At 39.7% G+C, this 26,259-nt stretch overlaps 1 protein-coding gene across 1 annotated transcript; it reads left to right on the forward strand.

The window, feature by feature from the left end:
* The first annotated feature begins 7 nt into the window (after nucleotides 1-7).
* EIF4E (eukaryotic translation initiation factor 4E) lies at nucleotides 8-20,782 on the forward strand. Its single transcript, XM_035568861.2, has 7 exons — nucleotides 8-115; nucleotides 8,632-8,738; nucleotides 10,940-11,035; nucleotides 12,997-13,060; nucleotides 14,972-15,085; nucleotides 17,573-17,712; nucleotides 19,736-20,782. The coding sequence occupies exons 1-7, from the start codon at nucleotides 98-100 to the stop codon at nucleotides 19,848-19,850; spliced, it is 654 nt and encodes a 217-aa protein (XP_035424754.1). The 5' UTR covers nucleotides 8-97; the 3' UTR covers nucleotides 19,851-20,782.
* The last annotated feature ends 5,477 nt before the right edge of the window (nucleotides 20,783-26,259 follow it).

Consider the following 26,259-nt stretch of genomic DNA (forward strand, 5'->3'; position numbering starts at 1 on the left):
CACGTGACGCCGGCCGGCCAATGGCGTCGGGAGCTTTTTTTTTCCTCCTTCCCCCTTCCCCGCCCTCGCAGGGCTGGTGCGGCCGGACCGACCTAAGATGGCGACCGTGGAGCCGGTGAGCGCTGCGCCGCCGCGCGCCTCCCTCCCTCCCTCCCCTCAGCCTCCTCCTCCTCCTCCTCCGCCTCCTCCTCCTCAGCCTCCCCCGGCCGCCGCCGCCGCTTCTCCCCGGTGGGAGCCGGGGCCGGGGGATGCGGGCGGCGCCGGGCGGCTCACGCGGCGCGGCGGGGGTGGCCATGTTGCGGCGGCGGCGGCGGGCGGGCGGGCGGCCCCGCATGGCAGCGGGCGGGGGGGCCGGGCTTCGCGTTGGGGTTCCCCCGCCGTCTGGGGGCACCCCGGGATGGGGACCCTCGGGTGTGGAGAGGGGGGGGGGTGGGGGCTCCGTCAGTGCTGCTCTTACGTAAAAATTATTACCTTTTGTAAGGGAGGTGGTCTTGTGCTCCAGCGGGTTGGTTCTCATGATTTTCCCCCCATAACAAATAAAGAACCCCAATTTTTACTTACAAGAAAGATTAAAGTTCCCCAGCGTTTGTAAATCCCTTGACAGTTCTCAAAAGGATCGTTATGGGTCGTCACCGCAGTGAGGTAAATGGCCAGCAGCAGCCTTCCCCTGCTCGCCGGCCGGGGTCAAACCCTTGGTTTTGTGTCTAAAATGCGATCGTTGGGTTATGGCCCGCGTTCCCAAAGGTGAGGCCTTTGCGGCAGCTCGGTGCTCAGCGATGGTCGTGGAGCTCAGCAGGTGCTGTGGTAAATAACTTGGAAGTTTGATGGCCATAAGAAATTGAAGTGACGCTAAAGGCACGGCGTTGACTTTTCTTGGCCGGGATGCCGGTACAAGCCTGTTTCCACACTATTCTCTGCATTGAATTTTGCACAAGCATGTGATTGTATGTCAAACTAGACCTGGGGCCTTATTTAGCCCAAAATAATTAATTTTACTAAACCATTTCCCAACAAGTTTGCTTCCCCAGATCCACTTTATTGTGCAGTAGTTGCTGTGCTGCCTCAGTAAAACTAGAGGATAGGGAAACACTTAGTAACACAGGGGTTGAATATTCTGCTTTATTTAAAATATACTTGACTTGAAGAAACAAATATCAGCGGTACATGTTTATTTTCAAATTTACTTAAATAATTTCTGTTTATTATCCTTTCAGGTGGCTCACAAGTCTCCTACCTACGCTTCGAGTTAGACCTACATTGTAACTGAGATCATAGATGCTTGATGTTGCAAAAATACTATGTGATTTTCAATTGAACAGATTAGTTGTGTGTGTGTTTAGGGATTTGATTACCATTTGATCACAGGGAGCATTCTTGCAGACCTTCAAAATCTGGACCTAGATTTGTAGAGATGTCTTTTTTAGCAAACGTGATAGAAGTTACTGCAAGAAGTATTTTGTGCAACTGCAAGGTAACCTCGATTCGCTAATTAAGTTAAAGGGGAAAATAGGCTAGGGAGTGAAAGAAAAGGGCAGTATCAGCTGTCCCTCTTAGCCCTATGTGATGCTTCCGTAGTGTGAAAATGTACCTCTGCCAATGCAGAGCACTCATTAATGCATTTCTTTTTAAATTCAGGGTCCTGCTAAAATCAGTGACGTTTATAGAACGTGCGTGTTCTCAAATGTAACATGCATTTTATGTCTAGTTAAGAGGCTGGAAAAACTATTGAAGCTATTTAGGAATATTGAGGCTTGATGTTAGGGTACTGTAAGGAGTTCCATGGAAGTTGCGAAGAACAGGAAGATTGTTCTAGGTAAATATAAACCCACTGCAAAGGGGTTTATATCCTCACTGCAGGGAAAACTTGAACCTCTGCGAAACTCAAAGGTTAAGGCTGTCAGCTTATCTTGTGCTATCCAGATGATTGCTCTTTTAAGACTATTCCAGATTAATTTGCCAGAATATGCAGAAGTGTCTCCTATTAGTGTGCTTGTATTTGTAGCTTTTGAGGAGTAAATGTGATAAGATAACACCCTGCAGAAGTCCACAAAGTCAACAACAAAACCAATAGTAACGCTTTAGTAAACAGTAGTTTACCAAAGGTGACTCTAAAATGTAGCCATGCAGAGGCTAACTTGCAAGTGGGGATAAATTGCGTGGAAGTAACTCAGATGGGAGCACCTGATCCCTTATCGCCCATATTGGAAATGGGCATCGCGCTTGTTTGCTTTGTTCTGTGACAGTTACCTTTACACCTGGGCAAGTGCAGTTCTTAAGAACTTAATTCCCCATTTCAAGGCTAAGGTATGCAGGTGAAACTCAAGTTATGTATAGTTTGAAAAGTGCTTGTTTATACAACTAATCATCAATAGGTAGGGCTCAAAGCTAAACTGCTCCTTCTTTAAACGAAATAATACTACTTCTGAGGGGCTACAGACATAGTGGCGTAGAGCCTGGACGTTCTAGGAAGTTCAAAATAGCTCCTGAAATACAAGGTATGCTGTGAAAGGTATTTATTTTGTATTAGTAACAGACAGTTAGTATGTAAATTAAATGCAGGTCAGGTTGAACTTCAGACTTATTCTGAAGCAGGTCTTTCTGCTGAAGTGATGTCAGTGACCTGCTGTGGCTGAAATCAGTACAGTATTCAGGTTTAGTACAGTGAACACTTGTTCCTGCATGTTTCTGAAATGCAGGATAAATGTATCTCGGGTGCTGGTTGAGAGTTTCAATAACAAGCTGACTTCCTAACTGTAAATTCCCTTTCTGACTGAATACAAAGCTTCCTATAGTACTGTAAAAGAAGGAAGGCGTTAGATGATTTGTAACCGAGATAAACATTTTTCTGAAAGCAATTCATGAACAAGTGTATTTCGCAGAGCATATAAAATTTCAAACTTATTTCAAGCTAATGCATAAAAATAGCATATGAGACTGAATCGTGTTGCTTCTTCTGATACTACCTGCAGGTGTGGAGGGCATGGGAAATTTTGATGACAAAATGTGACGCCTTCAGCAGCTTTGTAAAGATCAGTGTGAATTTTGAGGGGACAGAGGGAAATCAGATGCAGGATACTGGTAGACAGCCTGCAGTGTGAAAGGGAAATACAGATTTTAAAAGGGAATTAATGACTTTTTCCTCGATGAAATGAATCTCTTTTTAAAGCTATTTTTAAACTAGAAACTTTTAAGTAGCCGCTCATTCCTAAAGTCCTAAAACCTAGTCTGTTTTAAATTGTTCGTGCTCTAAAGGTATTACAAGCGTGGTTTACAGATTTAAATGTGCTATGTACTGTAGGTGGTTTTTAATGCCTGCAAATAAATGACACTTTGACATTTATTATATAGTGGATATAAGACAGTGAAGTTTTACTGTTTTAAGTTTTTTTTCTAGATGTGCAGAACAGTTGTTCAAATGAATAATCTTTTAAATAGCACTCAGTTTTTCTCGCATCCAGTGCTGTTTGTCCAAGTACCTTGTGTACATTTCATGCTTTACAGTAATCGGGCATACCAGTGATATGTCCAGGACTTTGTTTTTCTTTTTGTGGTTGAAGACTGATCTCCTAAGCATCCATATGCTATAAAATAGTTTTAAATTCATTTCTGAAAATTGATTGTCTTAATTTTTCAGCCAATGTACAATTCCAGTTGGTTGTAAGAGTGGCTCGGTGTGCTCGCAGGAATTTGGGGTGCTCTTGTGTCTGTTGCAGAAGTGGGGATGAAGGGAGAGATGAGAAGTTTTACTGATGGCCCTTGTTCCTCGAGTCATCTGAACTCTTCTCTGCATTTTTTTGGAAGCTTTTGTTTTCTTGACTGAGTGTCTTATATTATTTAGTGTTAGGTGTTACAAGTCATCTTATTCCACCTGTAGATTTCATGTTCCAGTAGCCAGGGCAGCAGCAGTGTGCAGACTGGCATGAGATATGGTAGCACAAGGGCAGCCTGCTTTTACAGGTAGAAAAAAAGACACTGAAATGTTTTGATCTACCATGTAACCTTTCGACTAATTCCAGTCATAAGATTGTGAGTTAAACGTTGAAAATTTGATGGATACATTTAAGTATATGTAACCACTGTTTCAGAAGTCGAAAGGGCTGTAATCTTTCGCTGTTTTTAAAAGCCAAGATTATATTTTCTGTAAAACAAAGTGTGTCCTTTGAACTCTGGAGGAGGTGTGTGACTCTCCTACTTCAGTCCCTTGTTCTTGTCCTCCTGTACACATGTTGCATTTCTGTTCTAATTTGGTGGGATGTCACTGTTAAAATCATGTCGTAATTTGTGTTCTAACAGTCTATGCCTTTCTAAAAATCTGTGGTGTTCTAAGTAGTAGTGTATGCTGTTAGGATAGTTGCTCCCTATTAGGCCTTGGTTATGTCATGCCTAGAATTTGTCCTGGTGTCTGGAAAGCTATTTAACAGTGCTTAATTTGTTAGTAGGTGGCTGTTGGTACCTTTATGCCATCTAGTAATACGCATAGGATTTTTACCTGTGTATTCATTCCTAAGAGTTGGGTATCAGTCCTTCAGTTCCTGTTGCTTGTAAGAATACAGCGTTTATTTTGTTTTCTTACAACGCGTACTTATTTGTGGGTGGGCTTAAATCCCTTTATTTGTCCAGAATATTCGATATAAATAGGTCTTGGTTTTTGTACTTTGTGAATTGTTATCCTAAGTGCAGTGTAGTAGCAGTTATCTGCAGTAAGCGCCCGGAGATAACTGACATGCTTTTGCCCTAGACGCCTGCTGACTGGAACGTGCATTTCTCTTGTTCTGCTGGAAACCCTAAACAAGGAGGTGGAACCTCTTGGATGTAACTTATCTTGGTTTAATGCAAGAAAACTTCACAGGCTTCTTCCACAAGCTGAATTCTCTTAACTTTCAGCAGGAATGCCTAGCAGTACGAAGTGGCATCCTGTTGGGACATGAACGTCTCTTCTAACTGGACTTCCTGACCAACGCCTGTAGGTTGTTAAACGACCAGAATGAGGTCTGGGCAGCACCTGAAAACACTGGGTGAGACCTGGTAGGGCTAGTCGATTCTCTTAAATAGCCAAACCTGATTACGCAGCTTTTCAGTAAGTAGCCCTTACTTCCTGTCCCCGTGACACGCACACCTTCCTTTGATATGTTGGCCATTACGCGGCGCGGAGAAGGAATGAGTAACAGCAATTAAAGCGACAAGTGTCAGAAGGCAAGTAACGTGCAGATACGCACAGTCATTAAATGCTGAGTAGGCGAATGTTTCATAGACTTCTGCAGGCTCATTCCTACATCAAAAAGCATGTGGGTAGTGAATAAATGTCACTCTTAATTACGTGCTGTATTGTGCGTGAGGAGCAGGATTGGCTGTATGAAGCTTTCCAGTTTAGCTGGTAATGCTACCTGTTTTTATTACGTCTGCTTTAAAAGCAGCAAACCCAGTGATGGCTTAGCTTAATAGTAGACGCAAAGTCAATTTTAGGTTAAAAGATGCATTGGTTATGAGCAAGAGTAAAATATTACGAATTAATTTTAATCTGGAAATCCAGAAACTGCTGGTAGAGATGGTCTGGCTTTAAGTTAGTGTAGCAACTGCAAGATTTCAAGGTGTGAGTTGTTAAAAATGTATACAGCATAACTTTAAGTGATGCTGTATCCACAGAATCATTGAAAACGTGTGTTAGGTGCTTGCTTGGGGCTTGCTGTTGAATTTCAGTGCCTGGAAAGAGGCTGGGCGCAAGGAAGGGACTTTGCCAGTTAGTGAACTTGCATGCTTTGTATTTGATTAATGAGAAATGCATTGCTGTACAAATATTTCTGTTTGGTCAGAATGAGGAGGTAAATGCGAGATGAAAAGACATGGGAGCTGGTATGGTTAAATAGCTAAAAATTGTTTTCTGTTTGACAGCACAGGGAAATAAATGGTAGCACGAATTAGCTGCTTTAAGCTTCTGTCTGGGACCAACCAGAAAGCTCTGCTTGCAGCTTCACACCTGTTCCCGAGTTTATGGTGTGTGCAGCTGTGCCTATCCTCAGTGGGCAGCCTGGTCCCGAAAAATTCCTCCTCCGGCTGGCCCTGTTCTTGAGGGGAGCTGTGTAATCCTGAGCTGTGGCAGCAAGCTGTCGTGTGCTGTTTTGGGCAAGAGCCCGAAATGTTCACCTGTGAAGGGTGACCATCGCTACACAGGGAAGGCACTGGGGCTTGTCAGGTTCTTGTGTTGTCTGCAGGTGCTACCTTAATTCTTTCTAATACTGCCTTGTATTAAAAAATGTGAAATGGAGCATGTGCAGGGCTAATAATATATACATGGCGATAGTTTTGTATCAATTCTTTCGGTTTAGATTGTTGTACTTCTAGAGGAGTGACAAGGGAGACATTAGGATCCACCCTTTGTATGGTGACAGCTATCTTCTGAGCAAATGTGAATGAGATTTTCAACTGAAAGTGTTTTTTGGAAGATGCTCTGCACCTGTCAGAGTCCTTGGGATGTAAATCTTCAGTGCAATAGCATTTCTAAATCAATTCTAAATATTAGATGTCACACTGTGAATGAAAACAAGCATTATCACAAAATCCTGTGTTTAGTTTACTTCTAAAACACCAATAAGATTCTTCTGATTTTTTTTTTTTACACATCTATTTTCTCTAACTCTTCTAAGTCACAGATCGGGCAGCACTTAAACTGTAGTTATTGGCAATGTCTTGACCTCTTGTAGTATAATGCAAGCTGTAACTGAAAGGGAGATACTGAAATACCTCTTATGTGTATTTCACAGCCTCTGTGCATTGACCATCCCGTGTGTGCTTAAGGGAGAAGGTGTATATCTGATTGCATCAAATTAAAATAGATGGGGCTGACACTAGAAATTTTATTCAGGTAGAGCGTCAGCAAGTGCTTCAAATTTTAATTTTTTTGCAGAGCTGTTTAGTTTTTTTTATAACACTGAAGGAGATTTGACAGATTGCTTAACACTGTGTGTCTGGGGGTTTGTCAGTGATGGCTCTCATTAGGGAATCTTGAGAAAGCATTTCTTCTTGTAAGAGGCAGGAAACATTACTACCTGCCCCTTGTACTGAGTAAATCAAAGCAGTATCCTAATTGCCGCTGCCCCTGTTAGGCCTTCCCATTTCAGTCTTTTCACTGTGGGCATGGGGGTGTACGAAGGCATTCTCAAATGTGACAGAAATTATGGTTAGCTTTTGAACTGAGATCTTTGCTAGTTAAACTAAGCATGTTTGGGTTTTCTTTCCTGAGCTTAACAGTGTAATTTCTCTGAAGTAAAACATACTGCTGTGCTTAATTAATGGTGCTTGATACATTGATAATGAAAGGAAAATCCGTGTTAAGCCAGATCTCTAGATGTGACTTGAAGAGTTTGCCAACTGGTCCCGTGAAGGTTAAGAAGTGTTGGTTGTTATCACTTGAAATCCATTCCACTTTTCAGCAGCTTCGGTGATGATAAACTGGAAATTGCTCCCTTAATTAGATGACTGATTTAATCCGCTAATTTCCTTAATCCACTCGTATGCTGCTTTATTCTTTTAAGACCACAAAGATTAAGTTCAGTTTTAAGTACTACTTTTGTATTGCTGCTCTAAGGAATGTCTAGAGTCTTTGGACCTGCTGTAGTTAATACTGGCTTATATTTATATATACCGAAGTGGTTTGTGTGCAGCTCTATGGGCTTTTTTTTTTTTTTTCCTGGTAGCTGTAGGAAATGAGCTTTATTCCTTGTTTCTTGTCGGCAATATTCTAGTGCGGACTGCAGATTAGGGAGAGATGGTAACTGGGGGAGCATTGGCCTCACAAAAACGCTTTGTTTCCTGCTCTGAAGGAATGGCATTAGAATTTCAAACCTGACACGGTGGTTTCTCGAGTGACAAGCTTGAGGGGTTTCCCATGCAAAGGGAATATATTATTTCACTTCTTTGTGTTAAAGTATATTTGACATCTCTAGTACTCTCTGGAGATTTGAGAAAATAATACATGGAATCAGCCTAATCTGTGGTAAACCATACGTGTAATTAAATTTCAGTTTGACGTTCAAGAGCTAATAATTTAGACATGTATGTTTGGTGCCTGAAGCTTTGTTAGCAGTGATATTGAAATAAAGATAGCTACCTACGATTTTGTATGATACCTGATTTCAGACCTGAAAGTTCTGGTCACGTCTCAGACTTGTAATAACACGTTTTTTTTGCTAAATAAGCAAGGACTGTATGTCTGTTTCCAGTGATGCTTTGTCTGATCCGAAAGTTCACATTTTCATTCTGAAACATGATTGTCCTGGGAATTAATTTAGAGGCGCATATTCTATATAACGTACCGTAATGTGTATTCCTGAAATAACTCATCTTAATTTGAGACAGCTCTAAGTGTGTTAAGTAAACAGAGATGGAAACGAATGGTGTAGGAAGCAAGTCAATAGAGAGCAGAGCGTGAATTCGTGCAGCTAGTATTATTGGACCCGTTCAGATGGCGAAGAATAAAGGGATGCAAATTCTGCTGCTGTGGTGTGATTTGTCCCCCCCAGTCCAAGATGAATTAGAGGGAATTTTTAGCTTTAGTAGTCTTAAAGTTACTTGAAAGAACTGAGGGACCTCAATAAAAATTGAGAAGGGACTTATTAATCTCCTTTCTTCAAACAGGAAACCACTCCCAACCCTCAGCCTTCAGAAGAGGAAAAAACCGAGCCAGCACCTACTCAGGAGGTTGCCAGCCCTGAACAGTATATTAAGCATCCACTACAAAACAGGTAAATAGTACAGAAGCGTGATGGAAAACTTGCCAAAGATGGAAGAATGCCTGTGGCTTTCCAAATGTCTTGTTTACCTTATTTGTTTTCTAGCAGCATTTTGAGGGTGTTTTGAAGATCTTTGCAATGAATGAGGGTGTAGAGAAAATGTAATCTGATCCTGTTTGAATTTAGAGCCTTTTCAGAGTGTTATCATGGAAGTTGAAATCTTTTCTAAGTTTTCATACTGCAGCAAGGAACTTCTGCAGACAGGCAGTGAGAAAGTACAGGCTTCCTATTTAGGCGGAGGCAAGTGGAGATTTTGTTGCTTTTGTTGTCTGATATGTTTTAAGAAGCTGATGCCTGAGATGAAGTTATTGCTGAGCAGAACTGAAGGTCCTTCTGTTCTGCCTCATACTTCTGGCAATTAAGGTGCAGTTGTAAAGGCTTCTCATATTTCTTCTTGGGCTTGCTTCTTCATATCTTACGACTTTTCTCTCATTTAGAACAGGAAGTTGTAGAAACTGAGTCAGCCTAAGAGCTTATTATTAGACTTGTATCATCTGAGTGGTTGGTGTCTGCAGTTACAATGTCATTACCTGTAGGAAGCACAGCAGAAGAAACCCTGCGAAGTTGTAATACGTGCATTTGTGTCAAAGTCTCATTAAGAGAAAGCTGCAAGGTACTTGAATTCTCTTGTTTAATGAGGAAAACATGGAGCGGCAGTTGACAGTTAAGATGCTGAAAAATTGAAGCCCTCCTTACTAAGTTCTGTGTTCAGCATGCAAAAATAGGTGCTTCCTAAATTAGTAAGCTGCTACTGCTTTATGACTTTGCTGTAGAGACAATGGGGACGTCTCAAGTACAAAGCTTCTTGATAAACCTGCACTTGGACCAACTTCCTGCAGGAATGCAATCTTTAAGCTTAACAGGGTGAATTCCTTTAAATGTGCGCAGAAGCGACTCCAGCAGAACATGTACACTTCAAGCAGAGCAGCTAGGAGGTAGTTTTCCCCAAACTGCAGTAAGCTGCAGAGCTGAGGAGCTGCTGTGGAGTCCTCAGTACTTACTGTTGATAAGTACTGCCCCGAACTGAGCATGCTGCCAAGTGGCCCCCTTACTCTTTTCTCTTCTGTAAGTGTTGAGCAAACATGGAGAATCATGCTGCACTACAGTGCTGTGCTGCGTGCGTTTCATTTTTCCCTTATTCTCTCCTGTCTACTTTTATCCTTCCTATTTTTCCTGTAAATGCTTTGCTTAAATTGTCGCTGACACTGTCTTATAAGTGGTCACGGGGCTATTACTAGAAAATGGTAAACTTCTAAGACAAGGTTTGAAGTGTCAGGAAAGGCCACAAAACAACAGATTGACAGCAGGTAACTTCAGGAGTACTCTGGGAAGATAAATTCACTCTAGTGCTAACTTGAGTGAGCTCAAGACTACTGAAATGATCAAAATGAAAAATAAACCTGTTTTATTAAATGCCTCTTCAGGTTATCCTGTTCCAGCATTTTAGACGGTGCTCTTCAGATTCTTAAAGAACATCTTTGAGTGTAAGGGTTCAGTTTATGCTACGTGTTGTACTCAGTGGAGATGATGTTGAAGAAAATGGGGTGGAAATTTTAATTTAATCTTCATGTCTCTAATTCTAAACTCTTGAAATAGAGCTAAAGTTGGTGATTTTGTACAGACGGTTGCCGTTAGCAACGAGCTTAAAGCAGATTCCCTCTTTATGTTCTCCTAGTATACGAGTGCTTGGGAAACTTTCATGTCCTATTTAAAACTATGGAATTATTAAAATTATGTTTTGTAACTTCCCTAAAGAAATTATGGGAAAGGGAGCTGTGTTCCTGGTTTGACTAGTTGATGGTGGTTTAGATCATAATTGGTTATTTGTGGTAGGAGACTGTAGTTAACCAGTGGCAATGAGGAGAAACATCTGCGGCTTAGAAGTTGAGTCATAGAAATGATCCAAAGGTATTTGAAGTACATACCTGAATGGGAATGATCAATTCTCCCACGATTCTTGTAACTTGAACACAAATACTGTTGACTTGCAGAGTTAGATTTGAGAACTGAGGTTTTTCATGTAGCTTATTGATGAAAATTGGCTTCCACGCTCATCTCTTGAGATTTGGATATAATAATACACAATACTGAATTTTATTTGTAATGTGCTTAAATTTCTAGATGCTATTTTTTTATATTCTTTTCCCCTTTAGATGGGCACTCTGGTTTTTTAAAAATGACAAGAGCAAAACTTGGCAAGCAAATCTTCGTCTGATCTCAAAGTTTGATACTGTTGAAGACTTCTGGGCGTAAGTAAAGGTTTTGCAATCTGCACACTGCTGGCATATATTAGCAAAGTTTTATACCAAAGTCAAAATATACAAAGAAAGTACTCCATTAATTGCAATTCCTCGGATATAGTCTGAAATTTGTTTACAAAGTTGAAGGTGGGGTCTTTGAACTAAGTGCAGTTGGAGAAGTTCTTTATTTCAAATGCACTTTGTAACGCTGATAACGCTGCTTACACGTGTTATACGTGACGTAAATAATACACACGTATGATTTTCTACATACTAACATGGATTTGTAAACTTTCATTAAATTCTCATAGCTGGCTCACCTCAGATATGCAAGAATTTCTGAATCTGGAGCATAGTGCTTGGAAGACTGAAAATTAATGGCATCCTTGAAAGAACTTTATTAGAGGTTAAAGAAGCTACTTTCATTCTGAATTGCAAGTCTGCAAAAACAATTAGATAGGCTCGAAGAGCAAGAACAAAGCCTGTGAAGGGAGCACTGTGCTTTCCAAACGCTTGCTTCAGTTAAATTCAGGTGGCTGACTTGGAAGGTGTTGCCTTCCAAAATGATGGAATATGGGGAAAAAAATCTTCTGTGTAAGTGGCATGAGACTGAGAATAGAAAAATGTACTACGTACTCTGTCTTTGCTAGGTGCTATGTGCTACCTTGAGTGTTAGGGTTCCTAAGGCTTTTGTTGCGTATGTTCTTTCAGATGGCATCAGTAAGGGAGAGAGGGCGTCTCGAAGCATGGAATAATTAAACTGATCAGTGAAATTTGCACCATCAGGGAAGAAACAGATGAAGATGTTGAACAAGTATCAGTGTAGTCAGAGGGAGAGCAGTGGGATTCTGTTCTTGCAACGAGCTTGTGCATTCCTGCCATGGGGGAGACTGATGGTTGTGTAAATAGTAATTTGCAGGGTATGTGATGAGAGGTCAGATTGTTTAAGTTCATCAGTAAAGTTGGTTACGTGTAAGTTTTTGAGGTCATAATCAAGACTGGTCTGGAAAATTAAGGTTTTAGGTATCTCTGTTCTAGGTATAAAGTCAGTCGCCAGCAACTGAGAATTTATGCCTCCCTAGTGGTCAGACTGGGAAGTAGGTGCGTTTTGGGGAGAAATTAAGGTTAATGTGAATTTAGGAGGAAAGCTGGTAAATCCCTAACTTGCTCTTTAAATTCCTGTGCCCGATTCCTAGTTGTTAGGATATCACAGTAATTAGATTCCTTTTTAGCGCTGGACCATGACTGAATGTTAGTCGGTCTTGGACTGCAATTTACTGTGATGTGCATGGGCCTTTTTCTGAAGTCAGACCTTAACAGTGCAGGAAACAAAAGCATGCCACTCCTTGCTAGAAGAAGAGACCGTATGCCCTTTTGGCCTTTTTGCTCTAAATTGTATAGCTGTGAATTTAATTTTGAGTATCCTTTGGTTTGTTCATTCAGTCACCTGTTCTTGCCGTTCGAGTTATTTCAATTTGAACTCTCAGGCCTAACCTACAGTCTTCAACCATAGAGTACTGTAGTAAATAAGATCAAGGTGAATGTTCATCTTAAAATAACTCTGCAGAGAGAGTAGCCTTAGAAGTGTACATTGTTATCCTTATTTCATCTATGGGTATAGAATACACATGCACACAGAATTTTCTTTGTTGCCATGAAAGTTCAGTGAGTTAAGTTTCTAATAATCGTCAGAAGGAAGTTTAGAAGAAGGAATGGTACTTCTGGAAAATACTATGGTATAAGAACCCAGCAAGTGTTGATAAACCAGGTTCCATTCTGCTTCTGTAAGCCCAGAACATCTTAGAGCTAATGCTTTTATACTGCTGAAAAATACTCAGGTGATAGAGTTGCGTCTGAAATAACTGTAATGATGTTTAATTCTTGTATTGTTGTATGTCTTAATTTCTTCTTAAAATTTTGTATTTTAACGTAATGCTTAGTTTTTAATCCTGTTTTTTTCCCTCCAATAGTTTATACAACCATATCCAGCTCTCTAGTAATTTAATGCCTGGTTGTGACTACTCGCTCTTTAAGGTATGCTTGCTAACCATTTTTTTCTTCAGTTGTGGATGTTGGTCGATAGTTTTCCAACTAAGCAAGACACTGTTCAAATGTTTTGCTTCAAACATGTAGGAACATAGTTGGAGATGTCCTGGAAGTGTTAATTTTTATGAACTCTCAAACACGTGCCCTCTGAAAATCAGATGGTTAGTCAGTGGTTCTGAAAATGCAAGTAATTCCTCTAACATTTAACATGAAGACTTTTTAATCTGCAGCTATGTTTGTCATCACTCTAGGTCTGTTTGTGTGAATAATTAAGTCTCAATTTATATGATGTGAAAGGATTTTCCAGCCCTGTCAGTTAATGTCACGTGAAGTGAGTTAAGATGTGTGAGCTCTATGCAAGATTGCAATGTTCTATGGTATTCTGCATGAATGCTACTAGCCAGGTGCACAACATTCCTATAATTAATTTTCGCAGCACCAGTTAAGTGCTATATTCCTTATGCATGAAATAGGAAATTGTACATGAGGCTGGCAGTTAAAGCATCCTGACAGTGTTCAAGCTAGAAATAGGAAATGCTGAGGAGAAATTATATGTGAAATCCTGCCTCTTGTCTGGAGTGGGCATCTTATCTGGAGCTCTAAATTAAATCCTAATCTCTACTAAGTGCTTCTAACATACATCTTCCTTTCTGGATTCCAATACGTAAATGATCCTGTAAGTACTGATGCATTGTTCCTCCTTTCCTTACGAAACACAGCCACTGGCTGGGCCTCCTCATTAGGCTGTATGCAATTTGTAAATCCCAGCAGCTTGAGTTAGTGAAGAGATGGTCATGCTTGGGTTTGGGAGGTAACAGTGGTTTTAGTGACTGAGAAATGTTACCGGTAAATGTTAAACAGTGGGCCCTTCAGATGGGTTGTGCTTATGTTTTTGTCTGAATCCTAAACTTGTCTTTATGTGCATCTATTCTGTTTGCATATTATCAGCAAAAACTTAATTATTAATAAGTGTGTGGAACAGGTATAAAATTGGCAGCTGTTGTGGGCTTATGAGTGATCTGCTGTTGTCCTTCAGTGGTGACCTCATAAGAGTTCCTCTTAAAGGTGATGAAGTTTGAGCTCTGCAGCTGTCAGTGAGGGTGTTAAATTTGAGAAAGTGAACTGGCACTGCTCCATCCTGTATGTTGAACACTTAATTGATGTGCAGCTGAAGTTCTGTAGTGCAGCTCTCAATAGCCACTTCTTATCTGAATTTGTCTAGACATTTACCTTCTTTTTTAATGACTAACTTTCCTGAAGAGTAGCGTAGCTGCTGGTGTGGGAGTGGCAGCTAGCTTCTTTGCTGGATCGGTGCGTCCAGAGTCATTAAATTCAGTGCAGGCCATTGATAAAGCATGAATGAGACTGCAACTTGCTTCTAAATGGTCTGCTGATTTCTGTGGTCCTAGCAATTAAAACCCTCTTATTCCCAGCCTGTGTGTGCAGGAAGTCATCGAGATAGCCTGCCAGGGTATCTTTCAGTAAAGTAATCATCACGTAAGTGAAGCACTTGGCCAATGTTGCACCGAGTCCAAGATTTAAAATAGGGACTCCAGAATGTAGCTGCTAATTTTATCTGGTTTCAGAGAGGACGAAGTAAGTGTTTGACTTTGCCTGTTCCCGCAGTTTTTTTTAATGCAATACTTTGTGGCCAGAACTTCTGCATGAGCTGTGAATCTTCTGTAGAAACAAACAAAAAAAGAAATCACTAGAGAAAGTGTAATTTTTAAGCTGTTGTGGAGCTTTGGTATTGGTATGAGACCATTTTTGGACAGGTATGTAATCTTAAACTATACGCTTCTTTTCTTCTGGTGCAGTTTCAGCTATCACTGGTCTTTTGGTTATTCCTGATGAAAAATGCAAACCAAATCTGATTTAACTTCTGACTGTTATTTGCAGGATGGGATTGAACCCATGTGGGAAGATGAGAAAAACAAGCGAGGAGGCCGATGGCTAATTACACTAACCAAGCAGCAGAGACGAAGTGACCTTGATCGCTTCTGGCTAGAGACAGTAAGCATTATGGCCCTAAAAGTCACAACTGAGGAAACTTTTATTTATAGTTAACACTTTAAGTGCTCTGTTATTGCTGTATGCCACTATGAACTTTGAATTTCCTGCCAGCAGAGCATCCACATGCAGGCTGTATTTTATTGACAGGCTGTACTTGAAGCATGATTTTTTCCAGTTTTTTCCAATTGATGCTCAGTGTAGTTGTATGTTACTGAATACTTTCTTACAAAGGGCAGTGATAAGGATGATTGTACTAACTTTTTCCTGCAGAGTATACTAGACATATTTGCAGAGCTATCAGTAACACTTTGTCTTGAACGTAACTCCCAAACTTATTTTAACTGCTCAAGGATAATGGTTTGTTTTACAAATACTCTTACGAGTGGATGGTTTCCAGGTTTTGGTTTTGCTGAAACAAGTTTCAGATTTGTTTTTTCTTCTTTCTGTACTTGTCCTAACACTAGGGTAAGAAGGAATAGCAAAATCTTCCTGTATACTGTAAAAGTACTTCTTTCCCATTGCTACTATCCGTTTTGGGGTAGATTTTTTTTGAAAATTAAATATATTTCTAGAGATGATACAGGTTGCAGTAGACGTATTGTGGAAAAGAATACAACTGTACTATCTAGGAAACAGCTAAGAGTAGTCTAAAAGATGCTAATAAGGTCTGAGTTCTAGGGGCATCTCTTACAGGCAGTATAATGCAAAGCAATTTCATAGAAATAGCTTTTTTTTTTTTTTTTTTTACTCTTCTTCCCTGATTGTTTGAGAGGAAAGCATTCTACCTCTTGAAAGGGAAGAATGGCCTTCAGGATCAAAGCAAAGATGTCCAAATACAGGAGCATTTAGGATATTTCTAGTCACTGTAATTGTGATTTGAGGAAAGGATGATGGACGTCATACTACTGGGCACTGTGATTCTACATGAGTAGACAAGACTCAGGCTATATGCATTTGGGCTTTCCACCTGAATATCTGTCATTCTGACTCTTCAAAGCCACTTGCTGTGGATTGGAAGCATACAGTCTGTATAGACTTAGGCTTTGCTTTTTGTGTACTAACAAGTAATGGCACAGCCCAAATAGCCAGGTGACTGATAAATGCTCTAAAACAATCCTGTCACATCTAATTCCAATAATTATTTGTAACTATCTCCAATAAAAATCAAAGCTTCTTCCTTTACCGCTTCCCTCTGGAACAAATATTTATTAAAATCTAAGAATCTTTGCCATTAACTGTGAACTAAACATCACTTGAAGACTTTTCCTCTTGTATAGCATTCATGAAAAATGTCCTTGACTGTAGTGCTTATTCAGTGTGGTGGTCATCTTTGCTTATATATCTGCCAAGGCTGTTGAAGAGTATTTTTGAATGTTTATGAGTGGTTTAGCCTTAAACATTTATGGCTTTCATTACTCAGTGAATACCTGCATGCTGCAGTTGGGTGTAACATTTAAAGTGTGTGTAGTTAAACGTAACTTTCTGTTGCCTTGATGAAGTCAGCCATTGCAGCTCTGGGGTGCTGAAAGACCTGCTTTGTTCAATATGTTGCAAGAGTGTTGAATTTCCAAATGTCATAAGCAATTCTAGAAAATTAATGTAATGGCAGTGTACTTAACGTGTGATGTGCGAAACGAACAAGTATTTGTTTGGCGATAAATACTTCAGTGTGCAGAAGGATAACTACAAGAAGTTCAGCTTTGAATATCTAAAAATTGCTTGTTGTATGATTTGAAAGGTGAAAACTTTAAGCATCACTTTCACAGTTGCATAGTGACATAACTTAATCTGAGGTTCCTGAGGTGTTACTGCCTTTGCCGTTTCCAATGCCATTGGAAATCTGTGGGGATATTCTTGTGTAATTCATATGCTTGTATTGTTGCAAGTGCACTACACTGTTCACAATGACTGATACCCACTTCAGAGTCTGTGGGAGCGCTGAAGCTTCTTCAGTGTGTTGATAGGAAATAATGCTTCATTAGATTGCAACTTAGATGAAAAGTGGTGTCTGACTTACCTTTGAATTGATACATTTCAGAATTGAAGTTGGATCTTGTATAGCTGCCACATTGCCCAAATAGTTTTACACAGGTTCTTCCCAGGTAATGAATGTAAACTACTAAAACTTCAGATTTGTCTACCTGTGTGTCAAATGTACTTTAGAAAGAAGAATATATTCCTTTAATTCTTAATGTTTTTGGATTGGGAGAGTGGGAGACATAAATGATCATCTGTCAGAACTTGCAGGTGTCAGGACAGGAGAGAAACTTGAGGAAGATGCCCTACTGCAACTGAGTTAACAATTGCTTGTAATGCTTGAAATTTTAATACGATACTCTGATAACTAGAAGCTTATTGTTCCATGCACGTGGCTATGAGCAGTAAAACATAATATTCTTCCAAGTCCTTCTTGTACACAGTGTTTTGTCTGTGAAGTGGGATTCTGACTTTGAACTGCTACTTTAATGGTTAATCTTTATTTTGTAGCTGCTGTGCCTTATTGGGGAGTCATTTGATGACTACAGCGATGATGTATGCGGTGCTGTTGTTAATGTTAGAACTAAGGGTGATAAAATAGCAATATGGACAACTGAATGTGAAAACAGGGATGCTGTTACGCATATAGGGTAAGTAATGCCACTTGCGTCTTGGGTAAATGTGAAGTAACTGCATTTAAAGACAGTTAACTTGGTTAAATGTGTGCTTTTGGCAAATGTAATCTGAGCAGAGCTGTATTCCAAATTCAAGTAACTCAGTAAAAAATTGCTTGCTTTCTGTAGTTTTTATGGGCTTACATAGGAACTTTGCACCACTGTACTCTATTTGCTGTAGCTTAGAAATGATCAAGAATTGAACACAAATCTTAGCAGAAGATTTTTGTTTCAGAATGAGGCATCGTAAGTAGTGCCTGTAAATAGTGTAGATTCTGTTGCAGCATGCAGTGGCTAACAACTAACTACAGAGCGTTGGTAAGCTTATTATTGGGAGAGCGATGCTTGGAAATAGGAGATGAAGGTCGCTGTAAGTCTTAAACTTACCAGGATGTCCTTACATTTGAAGGAAGAGAATAGCTGGATAGTGATGTGCTACAAAACTCTACAGATGTTTTCCCGTCTCTTTTGTCTGTTTAAATATAAAGCAAATAAAATGATGCTGGGTTTCATAGGTTATTTGGCATGTGTAATAGTATGCTCTAGTCTTTGTTGGTAGAAGACCATACCCATCTCAGATTATCATGCATCTCTACTATGGAAGGTACATGCTGTTGTATTCTTCTATTTAGTAAGTATTGCTAAAGCCAATGGATTCCTTTTCCTGTGATACTAATGCTTCAAAGTTAGCTAGTGTTAAATTTGTCATTGAAGGCCTCTTGAATATTTCCAGTGGCTTGTACGGGTTCTTTCCAGGTCAGCAAATCAGTCTTAGGCCAAACTTTAACTGTCAGGCATAGCAGCTTGCTAACGCTTCTCACGTATTGGATGGCTCTTTTGCCACGTCCCTCCTTGGGCACCTCTGAATCTGGTGAGGTCAGTCTTACAGTGACAATTCAATGGCAGTACAATCTTGTTCAGACATGAAAGGTGATTAACAATATTAACAATAGGCAAACTACTGTGGTACACATCTCCTGCTGGTAGAAAATATCTGCGAGGTTTGATGTAAGGTTATCAGAGTGCACTTTTTAGAACGGCATTAATGATTAACAAAACAGCTAAGATACCTCTGTTAGAGAACTAACTGCAAAAGTTGAGATTTTTGCAAACTGACACAGACTTGACACTACACAGTCCACTACCTGCTGTCACATTGCCAAAGACGCTACATCAAGCTTTTATTTAACAGTTAAAATTGGAGTAGGTTATGGTCCCGTAAACTGCCCCATTATGATCAGGGTAAGTTAAAATAATTAACTTTGTGTCTAATTTTGTTAGAACAAGCCTGTTCAGCTGCAGACTGTGGTTTAGGCAGAGCTTGCAACCTAGAGCCGTTAGTGGCTTGCATCTCTTACCCTTTTCTAAGCAACACAGTGTGTAAGGGACTACTACTGCCTCTGTCTCTGAAGTCAAAAGATCCAAGTTGAGCTTTTTCCTAGAGCTCTTGTTGGGTAGCTGCCCATGATAGTGCTGTAAGGAACTGGAGGCTGGGGGGGGGGGGGGGGGGGCCTGCTTTCTCCAGGTAGTTAAAGAAAAGACAGCAAGTCTGTTCAAGTGATGTGTATAGTGGTAAAAAACTGTGTTCCAGGAAATTGCTTTTTAATTTGGTTTAGGTTACTTTATCACCTCTGGAACTGTGGGCCTTGACTTTTTCATAGCTCTTTTGCTTGTGCGGGGGGGATTATGGCTTGATGATACTAATAATATTCACATAAATGCAGCAGAATCCCTGTGCTTGATATTTATGTAGCATATTTCTTTTGACAAGAGCTTGTCCCAACTTATATGGTAAGTTATTGTTCATACAGAACTGTAAGCTGATTTTTTGATGCAACAAGCTAGAAAAATTGTTTAAAGTCTTTATACCTGAGAAAATGATTCTAAATAGGCAACTATTTTCTCACAGAAGTGTCAGGAGATCTTAAAAGCAGGTGTCCTGCTACTAATTCCTTTCTAAGAATTGTGTTTAAACTGTTGTTCTGTTTCTGTTCTCCAGGAGAGTATACAAGGAAAGATTAGGACTTCCTCCAAAGATAGTGATTGGTTACCAGTCCCATGCAGACACAGCTACTAAGAGCGGCTCCACCACTAAAAATAGGTTTGTTGTTTAAGAAGACACCTTCTGAGTATTCTTTCATAGGAGACTGCGTCAAGCAATCGAGATTTGGGAGCTGAACCAAAGCCTCTTCAAAAGCAGAGTGGACTACATTTAAATTTGATTTCCATCTAAATGTTGCTAAGATTTGTGAGAAGTCTCATTCGCCTTTGTCTTGTACTTCTGTGTTCAATTTTTTCTATTTTGGCTGAAGTAACCATTACCAATCAGAATTTTAGTACACTTCACCCCCCTGAGTCATAAATGTTTTCCTGGCCCACTCTGTGATAGCTTGGTAGAAACATTACTATTACAAAAAAAACATTTGTTTATCCACAGTATTCAGAAAAGTTGCATTTCTGTACCTGCAGGAAATTACTCTGTTTTACATTTGCATTGTATGCAGTAACATTTTGCTGGTTTGGAAAAGAGTATGGTGCATACAGTTTTCTAGCAATTTTTTTATACAGCATCACTTTTGCTGTAACCTATGCTGATGGCTGCTAGATTAATTTATTTGTTTTCCCTATTTGATAACATTAGTGATATTTTGATTTCAGTTGTTTTTGCTCATGTAACATTGGTGAAGAATCTGGGAATATGACAAAGGTGGAATAAACATTAATTTTGTGCATTCTTTGGTAATTTTTGTTTTTTTGTAACATCAAAGCTTTGATACAAATTCATGCATTTCAGTCAAATCAGTGATCTGTTTGTGTGATTTCCTAAACATAATTGTGGATTTTTTTAATGTAACACCATAATTTACATTCCTTACTAGAAATAGTATGTCTGTTTTTGTATCTTACGCTGTATTTTAACACTTTGTATTACTTAGGTTATTTTGCTTTGGTTAAAATGGCTCAAGTAGAAAAGCGGTCCCATTCATATTAAGACAGTGTACAAAACTGTAAATAAAATGTGTACAGTGAATTGTCTTTTAGACAACTAGATTTGTCCTTTTTTTTCCTCCATCTGTACAGCAAGTATTTGTACTTCTTGTGACAAGGCGGTCTCTGCTGTGGCTTCTATTGTAGTGTCTTCCAAGAAAGATAAGTCTGGAGCTATAGTTTATTGAAACTTAATAAATCTTAGGTAGCACCCTAAACGAAAGTGAAATGATATTGATGTGGCTACTGTTTTTTCTTAGTGGTTGGTCTAATTGATTATGGTTTGCGCTGTTTCTCTTTTGACTTCGGTGCGTACCAAGAAATTTGAAGGTACTTGGCAGTTTGTTTGCAGCTGGTAACTACACTAAAAGCACTGAAGTGAATGACTCTAAGTATATGAAGTACAAGCAAAGCGCACAAGATAGAGACGTGGCTGCAAAGCAGAAGTATGAGGAACTAGGTAGTTTGCTATTACGCGTGTCTTGGTATGAAACAAAACTTTTGTTGGTCTGAAAGATCCCATGGGAGATGTAGGTTTGTTTGACATGCAGCATTAGGGGGAAATTTTGGAGGAGGCCATGGTGTTAACTTCTCGTTTTGAGTACAGTGTAAGAAGCTTTTTCTTTATAAAAGTAGAGTATACAGCAAATTAATGCTGTTGTTAATATCCTAATTTTTAGTCCTTTAGGATCTTGCCAGGGCTATATAGCTCTCTAGTTAAACTTAAAAGCAGGTGCGTATGAGTTTTTTTGGTCTTTAAGTGATAACTCACAGCAAGTTTAGTCACTGCGGTAATGAAGCTTTAGTTTAATCAGGCTTTTAAATCTGCCTCTGATTAAGGCACTGAAGTGTTTCTACTTGCATAGATAGACTTAAACACTTTCTTGCACGTTGTTTTTTTTAAGAAATATGTTAAGTAGAGCATTAGGTGATACCAAAAAGGCATTATGTTAGCTTCTGAATATCTTATATCTATTTCGAAGAAACACGTAGAGTAGGTATCTGTATCTACTGATACTATGCCTTCAGTATTGGTCACTAACCAGGATGGATGTTGGAGGTGCAGAGCTGTTAGGCTGTTTGTAAGCTGGTTTCTGTGGGTTCTGGTGTAACTGGTTGCCTGCCCTGATTCTGCAGGAGTGCTAAGCAAGGTGGGTTTGTTTAACAGGACCATTCATAGGCTGTAGTAGGCCCTACCTGTCTTCCAACTTACTGCTCCAGTTAGTCATCTCTTCAATTAAAGTAAGCTCAAAGTTTCTGTAAACTATTTCTGTTCTGTATCATCAACCTCAAGCTAAGTAATACTTAAACAGCTTTGACACTTCCTAATAAGCTAGTGTGTATCCTAAATCAGTGACGTTCGTATGCTTGGAAAAGTTAAGATGAACTGGTTTCCTGAGTGGTAATATTAGATCATCTAGCTGTACGTAACTTCTTGTCTAGCTCTCTGTAATTTGGGAGCACTGTAGCTAGGCTTGCTAAAAAGAGCATAATTCAAAAACGTAGGTAGTGCTGTCCTTTTGTAAAGAACTTTGAGTTTAAACCAAGTGCTCTTGTGAAAAGGATAGAGTATTGTTTTTGTTTAATTTCACTACAAGACTGAATATTGTTCAGGGTAGCTGCATTTTGTTCATCTAGAAAGGTGGTTGATGGTATTTTCAGTGTGGTCTCAGGTTTCTGAGCCTGTGCCTATTTAAGCAGCCAGCTGACTTGCACCATAATTTGAAAAGTTGCAGTAGGTTGATTGATCTGAGGTTGCTCAGATAGTAATTGCTGTGTTTCTAGGAGACTCGAGTGAAAATTAAATTATATACTTGCTTTATCAAATACCTAACCGATGCCTGTGACTTCTTGCCAGAAAAAACAAGTGACCATGAACCTTGTTCTCTCAAACTTGCAAATAGCTTTGTGCTGCATAATGTTCTTCTGAATATAATGGTGTTGTTTGTTCTCAGCTTTCTCCCACAGTATCCTATAGAGCTGTCCAATCTGTGTATTAATAAAAATAGCCACAGGCTTATAAAACAAAAAGGTAGTAAACATGTAAGTTTGTTTACATACCTAGTTTTGTACAAAATATTTAATGTCATTAAACTTTTAGGTAAATGGGTAGCCATTGTCAATTTCTTGCAGTAAGCCTGAGGAGACTGAAGAATAAATGTCTGAAGCATCAATTCTGAAGTGTTTTTATATGGTACAAAACCGGTAAAACAAGGAAAGAAAAAACTATTGCTGTATTCAAAGAGGTGTATTCAAAGTAAGTGCCAAAATATAGCCTGGGAAGAAGGGGTGAAAGATGAGGAATGTGTGAACTAACAGCATCTGGGTGTACTGTAAGTCTTGGAACATGCAGTGCTTTTCATTGTCCCTTGTCCAGCTGTGCTGTCACTGTCTTGTGTTTCAGGTTGTCTGTAGCTTAGAAAACTTAATTTTTAGTGAGCTGCCCGAATTCTGGGAGTTCGAATTAGTAGTTTTTAGCAAACCTTAGACTGAACTCAAAGCTTCCATCCAATGTAATGTTACCTTTTCCTACAGAAAGGCTTGGAAAAATACTCTGGACTTCATGGGACCCTTACTAAAAGCCAAAAGCATTGTTTCAACCTAGTAAAATGACATGCATTTTCTCTTGTACATGTAAGTCTGGGCCTGATGGATTTAAAACTAGATTTTTTTTGAAGAACATTCTGCACTGTGGAGTACTAAACAACATAGTTGAGCTTACAAGTTAAATCCATAGGGCTTTCAGACTGCCTACCCATGAAGTTTTAGATGACTTCCCTGTGAATCCATTGCCCTCTTAAGAACAGTCAGTGGTTTCTACAGTTTTGAATGACTAGCATTTAATTGGGTCTTACAGTAAAGTTCTTACGTAGAACATGTGCCTTTCCACATTGAGCAAAATGTCTTGTTTGGGAACTTTGTGTGTCAAGAGTTTCCTTTGTTTAGGTGACTTGATGTTTTCTGCTCATGCTTGTATACTTTCTTCCCATCTCTCAGCTGCCAGTTCAGAAACAAATGAAAATGACATCAGAAGTAAAGAAAGGGTTTATACCTGGCTATTCCATTTTGAATCTGTCCCAACTAGACCTGGTGAGCAGGAGTGCAGAACATATTAGCAAGCAGTGTGGAACCAAACCTGTCTTAGCTATCGAATGCACCTGCTGAACCTCTCCATTGCCATTTCAAAGCTCCAGAAGCTGTTGAATTTTGAACATAATGCGTTTTGATCTCTCCGGTGTAGTTGCTTGAACAGAACTACTGCCCTTCAGCCCTGAAAGTTTTGTTTTCTACCAGAACTTGTTTGCTGGAATCTAGTTCTGCAGCAAAGCCTTTAATAAGCACTTAAATCCCTTCCCATATACCAAAACCCATGGTCGTTTCTGTTCTTGCCTGGCACTTCCCCAGAAGACCATGGGATTCCCTAGCCTTCCTATTCTTGAAATGAAGCAGATTCTGATGTCCAGAGTTAAATGTGAATTGTGGCTGAGCACATGATTGTTTTGCTTCCCAGCACTAACTTGTTTTGTGTGATGCCTTAAATGTTTAAAAAAAAAAAAACAAACATTCTGGCTGAAGTCAATCTGTTGGTGTCAGTTGCCTGCTAACCAAACATAACTCAGTTGTCTTATTCCCTGCTAGTACTGAGCCAGTGATGAGTTTAACCATGCATTTGTGGGGTTTGTGATCACATGTGCTCCTGTGCTTTTCCCATCTCTTTTTTTTCTAAATCCTGGTCCTTTTCAACTTTATTAAAATGTTTTTAATAAAGGTAAAAACTACACTGAGTCTAGTCGCTGCTTTTTTGGTCACTATGATGCTATACTATGTGGAATTCCACCTGTTGCTAAACCCAGATAAAAACTGTGTGACTTTGGCATAATCTGCTTAGGGGATTTTCTTTTTTTTTTTTTTTTTTTTTTTTACCTCTAGCCATGTAAGTATGATAGCAAAAATGATACTTGAAAGTGTGTGTGAATATATCATAAAAGCAAAAATGACTCATCTATTTTTTCAAAGTAGAAAATGACTGTTTTGTTACTTCTAAAGGATTTCTTTGGATGACTTTCTGTAATGAATTCTTGGATTTTGCTTACAGTAGGTAGTTAACAAAAAAATATTGATCTGATGTTGTGCCTGTTAGTGTTACCTAGGAATTGGAGCCAACCTCATAGGTAAGGTTTGGCGTTCTCTGAAATAGAGCAACTTTTTTGTTTGAACTTTCTCTTCCTTCGTACGAACAGGGTAGTTATCTTAGTGCATCTCACCCTGAGCCATATAAATATGCAGAAAGTATAATGAGAAATTGAAAGGTACTACTTTATTTCTGTAGTTTGAATGAAAATAAAGCTTCTGAGGAACTGAATGTCTCTGCTTCTTGACTGTATGTGGTGTTGAGAAATGCAAATCAAGGACAAATTAGTAGTTGAAATGTGTTCAGTCTTCAGTTTTTTGGGGCTCATGCATAGTTAGCGCTTCTGCAGCTTGTCCACAGGTTAGCCTCGTTCCAAATAATGTGTGCAGCATGGCTAGAAATGCTGCTGACTGCTCTTCCCTTGTTTATCATAGTTTCTCCAGCAGGAAAAGTGAAGCCTGAATACGCTTGTATAATGGTACCGGCTATCAGAGGATTGCAGCTGCTCTTCTCACGGAAGCACCTGGGTTCCCGCTGTGCCACCCAGTGGTGTTAAACAGCTGGAGACAGCACCTTCAGTTGGCACGAGGGCCTGTAGGCAATTCTCGGGGGGCTTCACAGCCAAAAAGAAACTTGGAAACTTGCTCTGTAAGCATATCGTTGCGCAGCTGTCCACTTAGTACTGGAGATTTTAGTGGGACACAAGACTAGATGTTTGCTGTAAGCTCACTTCACCACAGGGCCTCAGTTCTTGTGTGTTTGCAAAATGGTGATGTTCCCGTACAGGCAGGAAACGGGGCCTACTGCCTTGCAGAAGTGGAGATGCTGCTTTCAAGTCTCCCTGAACCTGCCCCAGTCCTTGTGTTCATTCCCTAAAGGCAAGGCAAGAATAGCCATGGTCTGGACAGATGCACTCCAAATTTGGGGGGTTAAAAAAGCTTAAAAGGCCTTACAGTTACTGAAGTCATCAATGGAGGGCGAGGAGGAGTGGGGGATGAGGCCAGAACTAAGGTTTCCTTAGACCATGAGGGTTGTTCAAAGGTATTCTGGGAAGTAAAAACTCAGAGTGGGATTCAAGCACCAGCAGGTTTAGCTGGGAAGTAACGTAATTGTAAGTCTAACTCTTTGTTGTAAGGAAGTGGTATTCCTTCCTTTTAAATACTTCTGAACAGTTCAAGTTTTTTTCCCTGGAGTCCATGTATACACCTGCAATGCTTACAGAAACCTTCCCTCATAAGTAGACACATATCCTCAAACGAATGTTTGTTAAAATTTGTGAAGGTCACCTCTTCAGATCATATGGATTTGTCTCATCTTTCACCTTCATTACACTGGGAATTTACTCATTTTGTTTTTAATTTTTGTTTTTTGGTTTGTAGTAGAGGTGTGGACTAGTCATAAGC

Source organism: Cygnus atratus, chromosome 4, assembly GCF_013377495.2.
Source record: "Cygnus atratus isolate AKBS03 ecotype Queensland, Australia chromosome 4, CAtr_DNAZoo_HiC_assembly, whole genome shotgun sequence".
NCBI classification, from domain to species: domain Eukaryota; kingdom Metazoa; phylum Chordata; class Aves; order Anseriformes; family Anatidae; genus Cygnus; species Cygnus atratus.

Excerpts from the sequence above, each read along its gene's own strand:
- EIF4E (XM_035568861.2), top strand. Across the intron at positions 11,036-12,996 it reads ACTGTTGAAGACTTCTGGGC|TTTATACAACCATATCCAGC; the intron begins GTAAGTAAAGGT and ends TCCCTCCAATAG. Across the intron at positions 17,713-19,735 it reads GATGCTGTTACGCATATAGG|GAGAGTATACAAGGAAAGAT; the intron begins GTAAGTAATGCC and ends TCTGTTCTCCAG.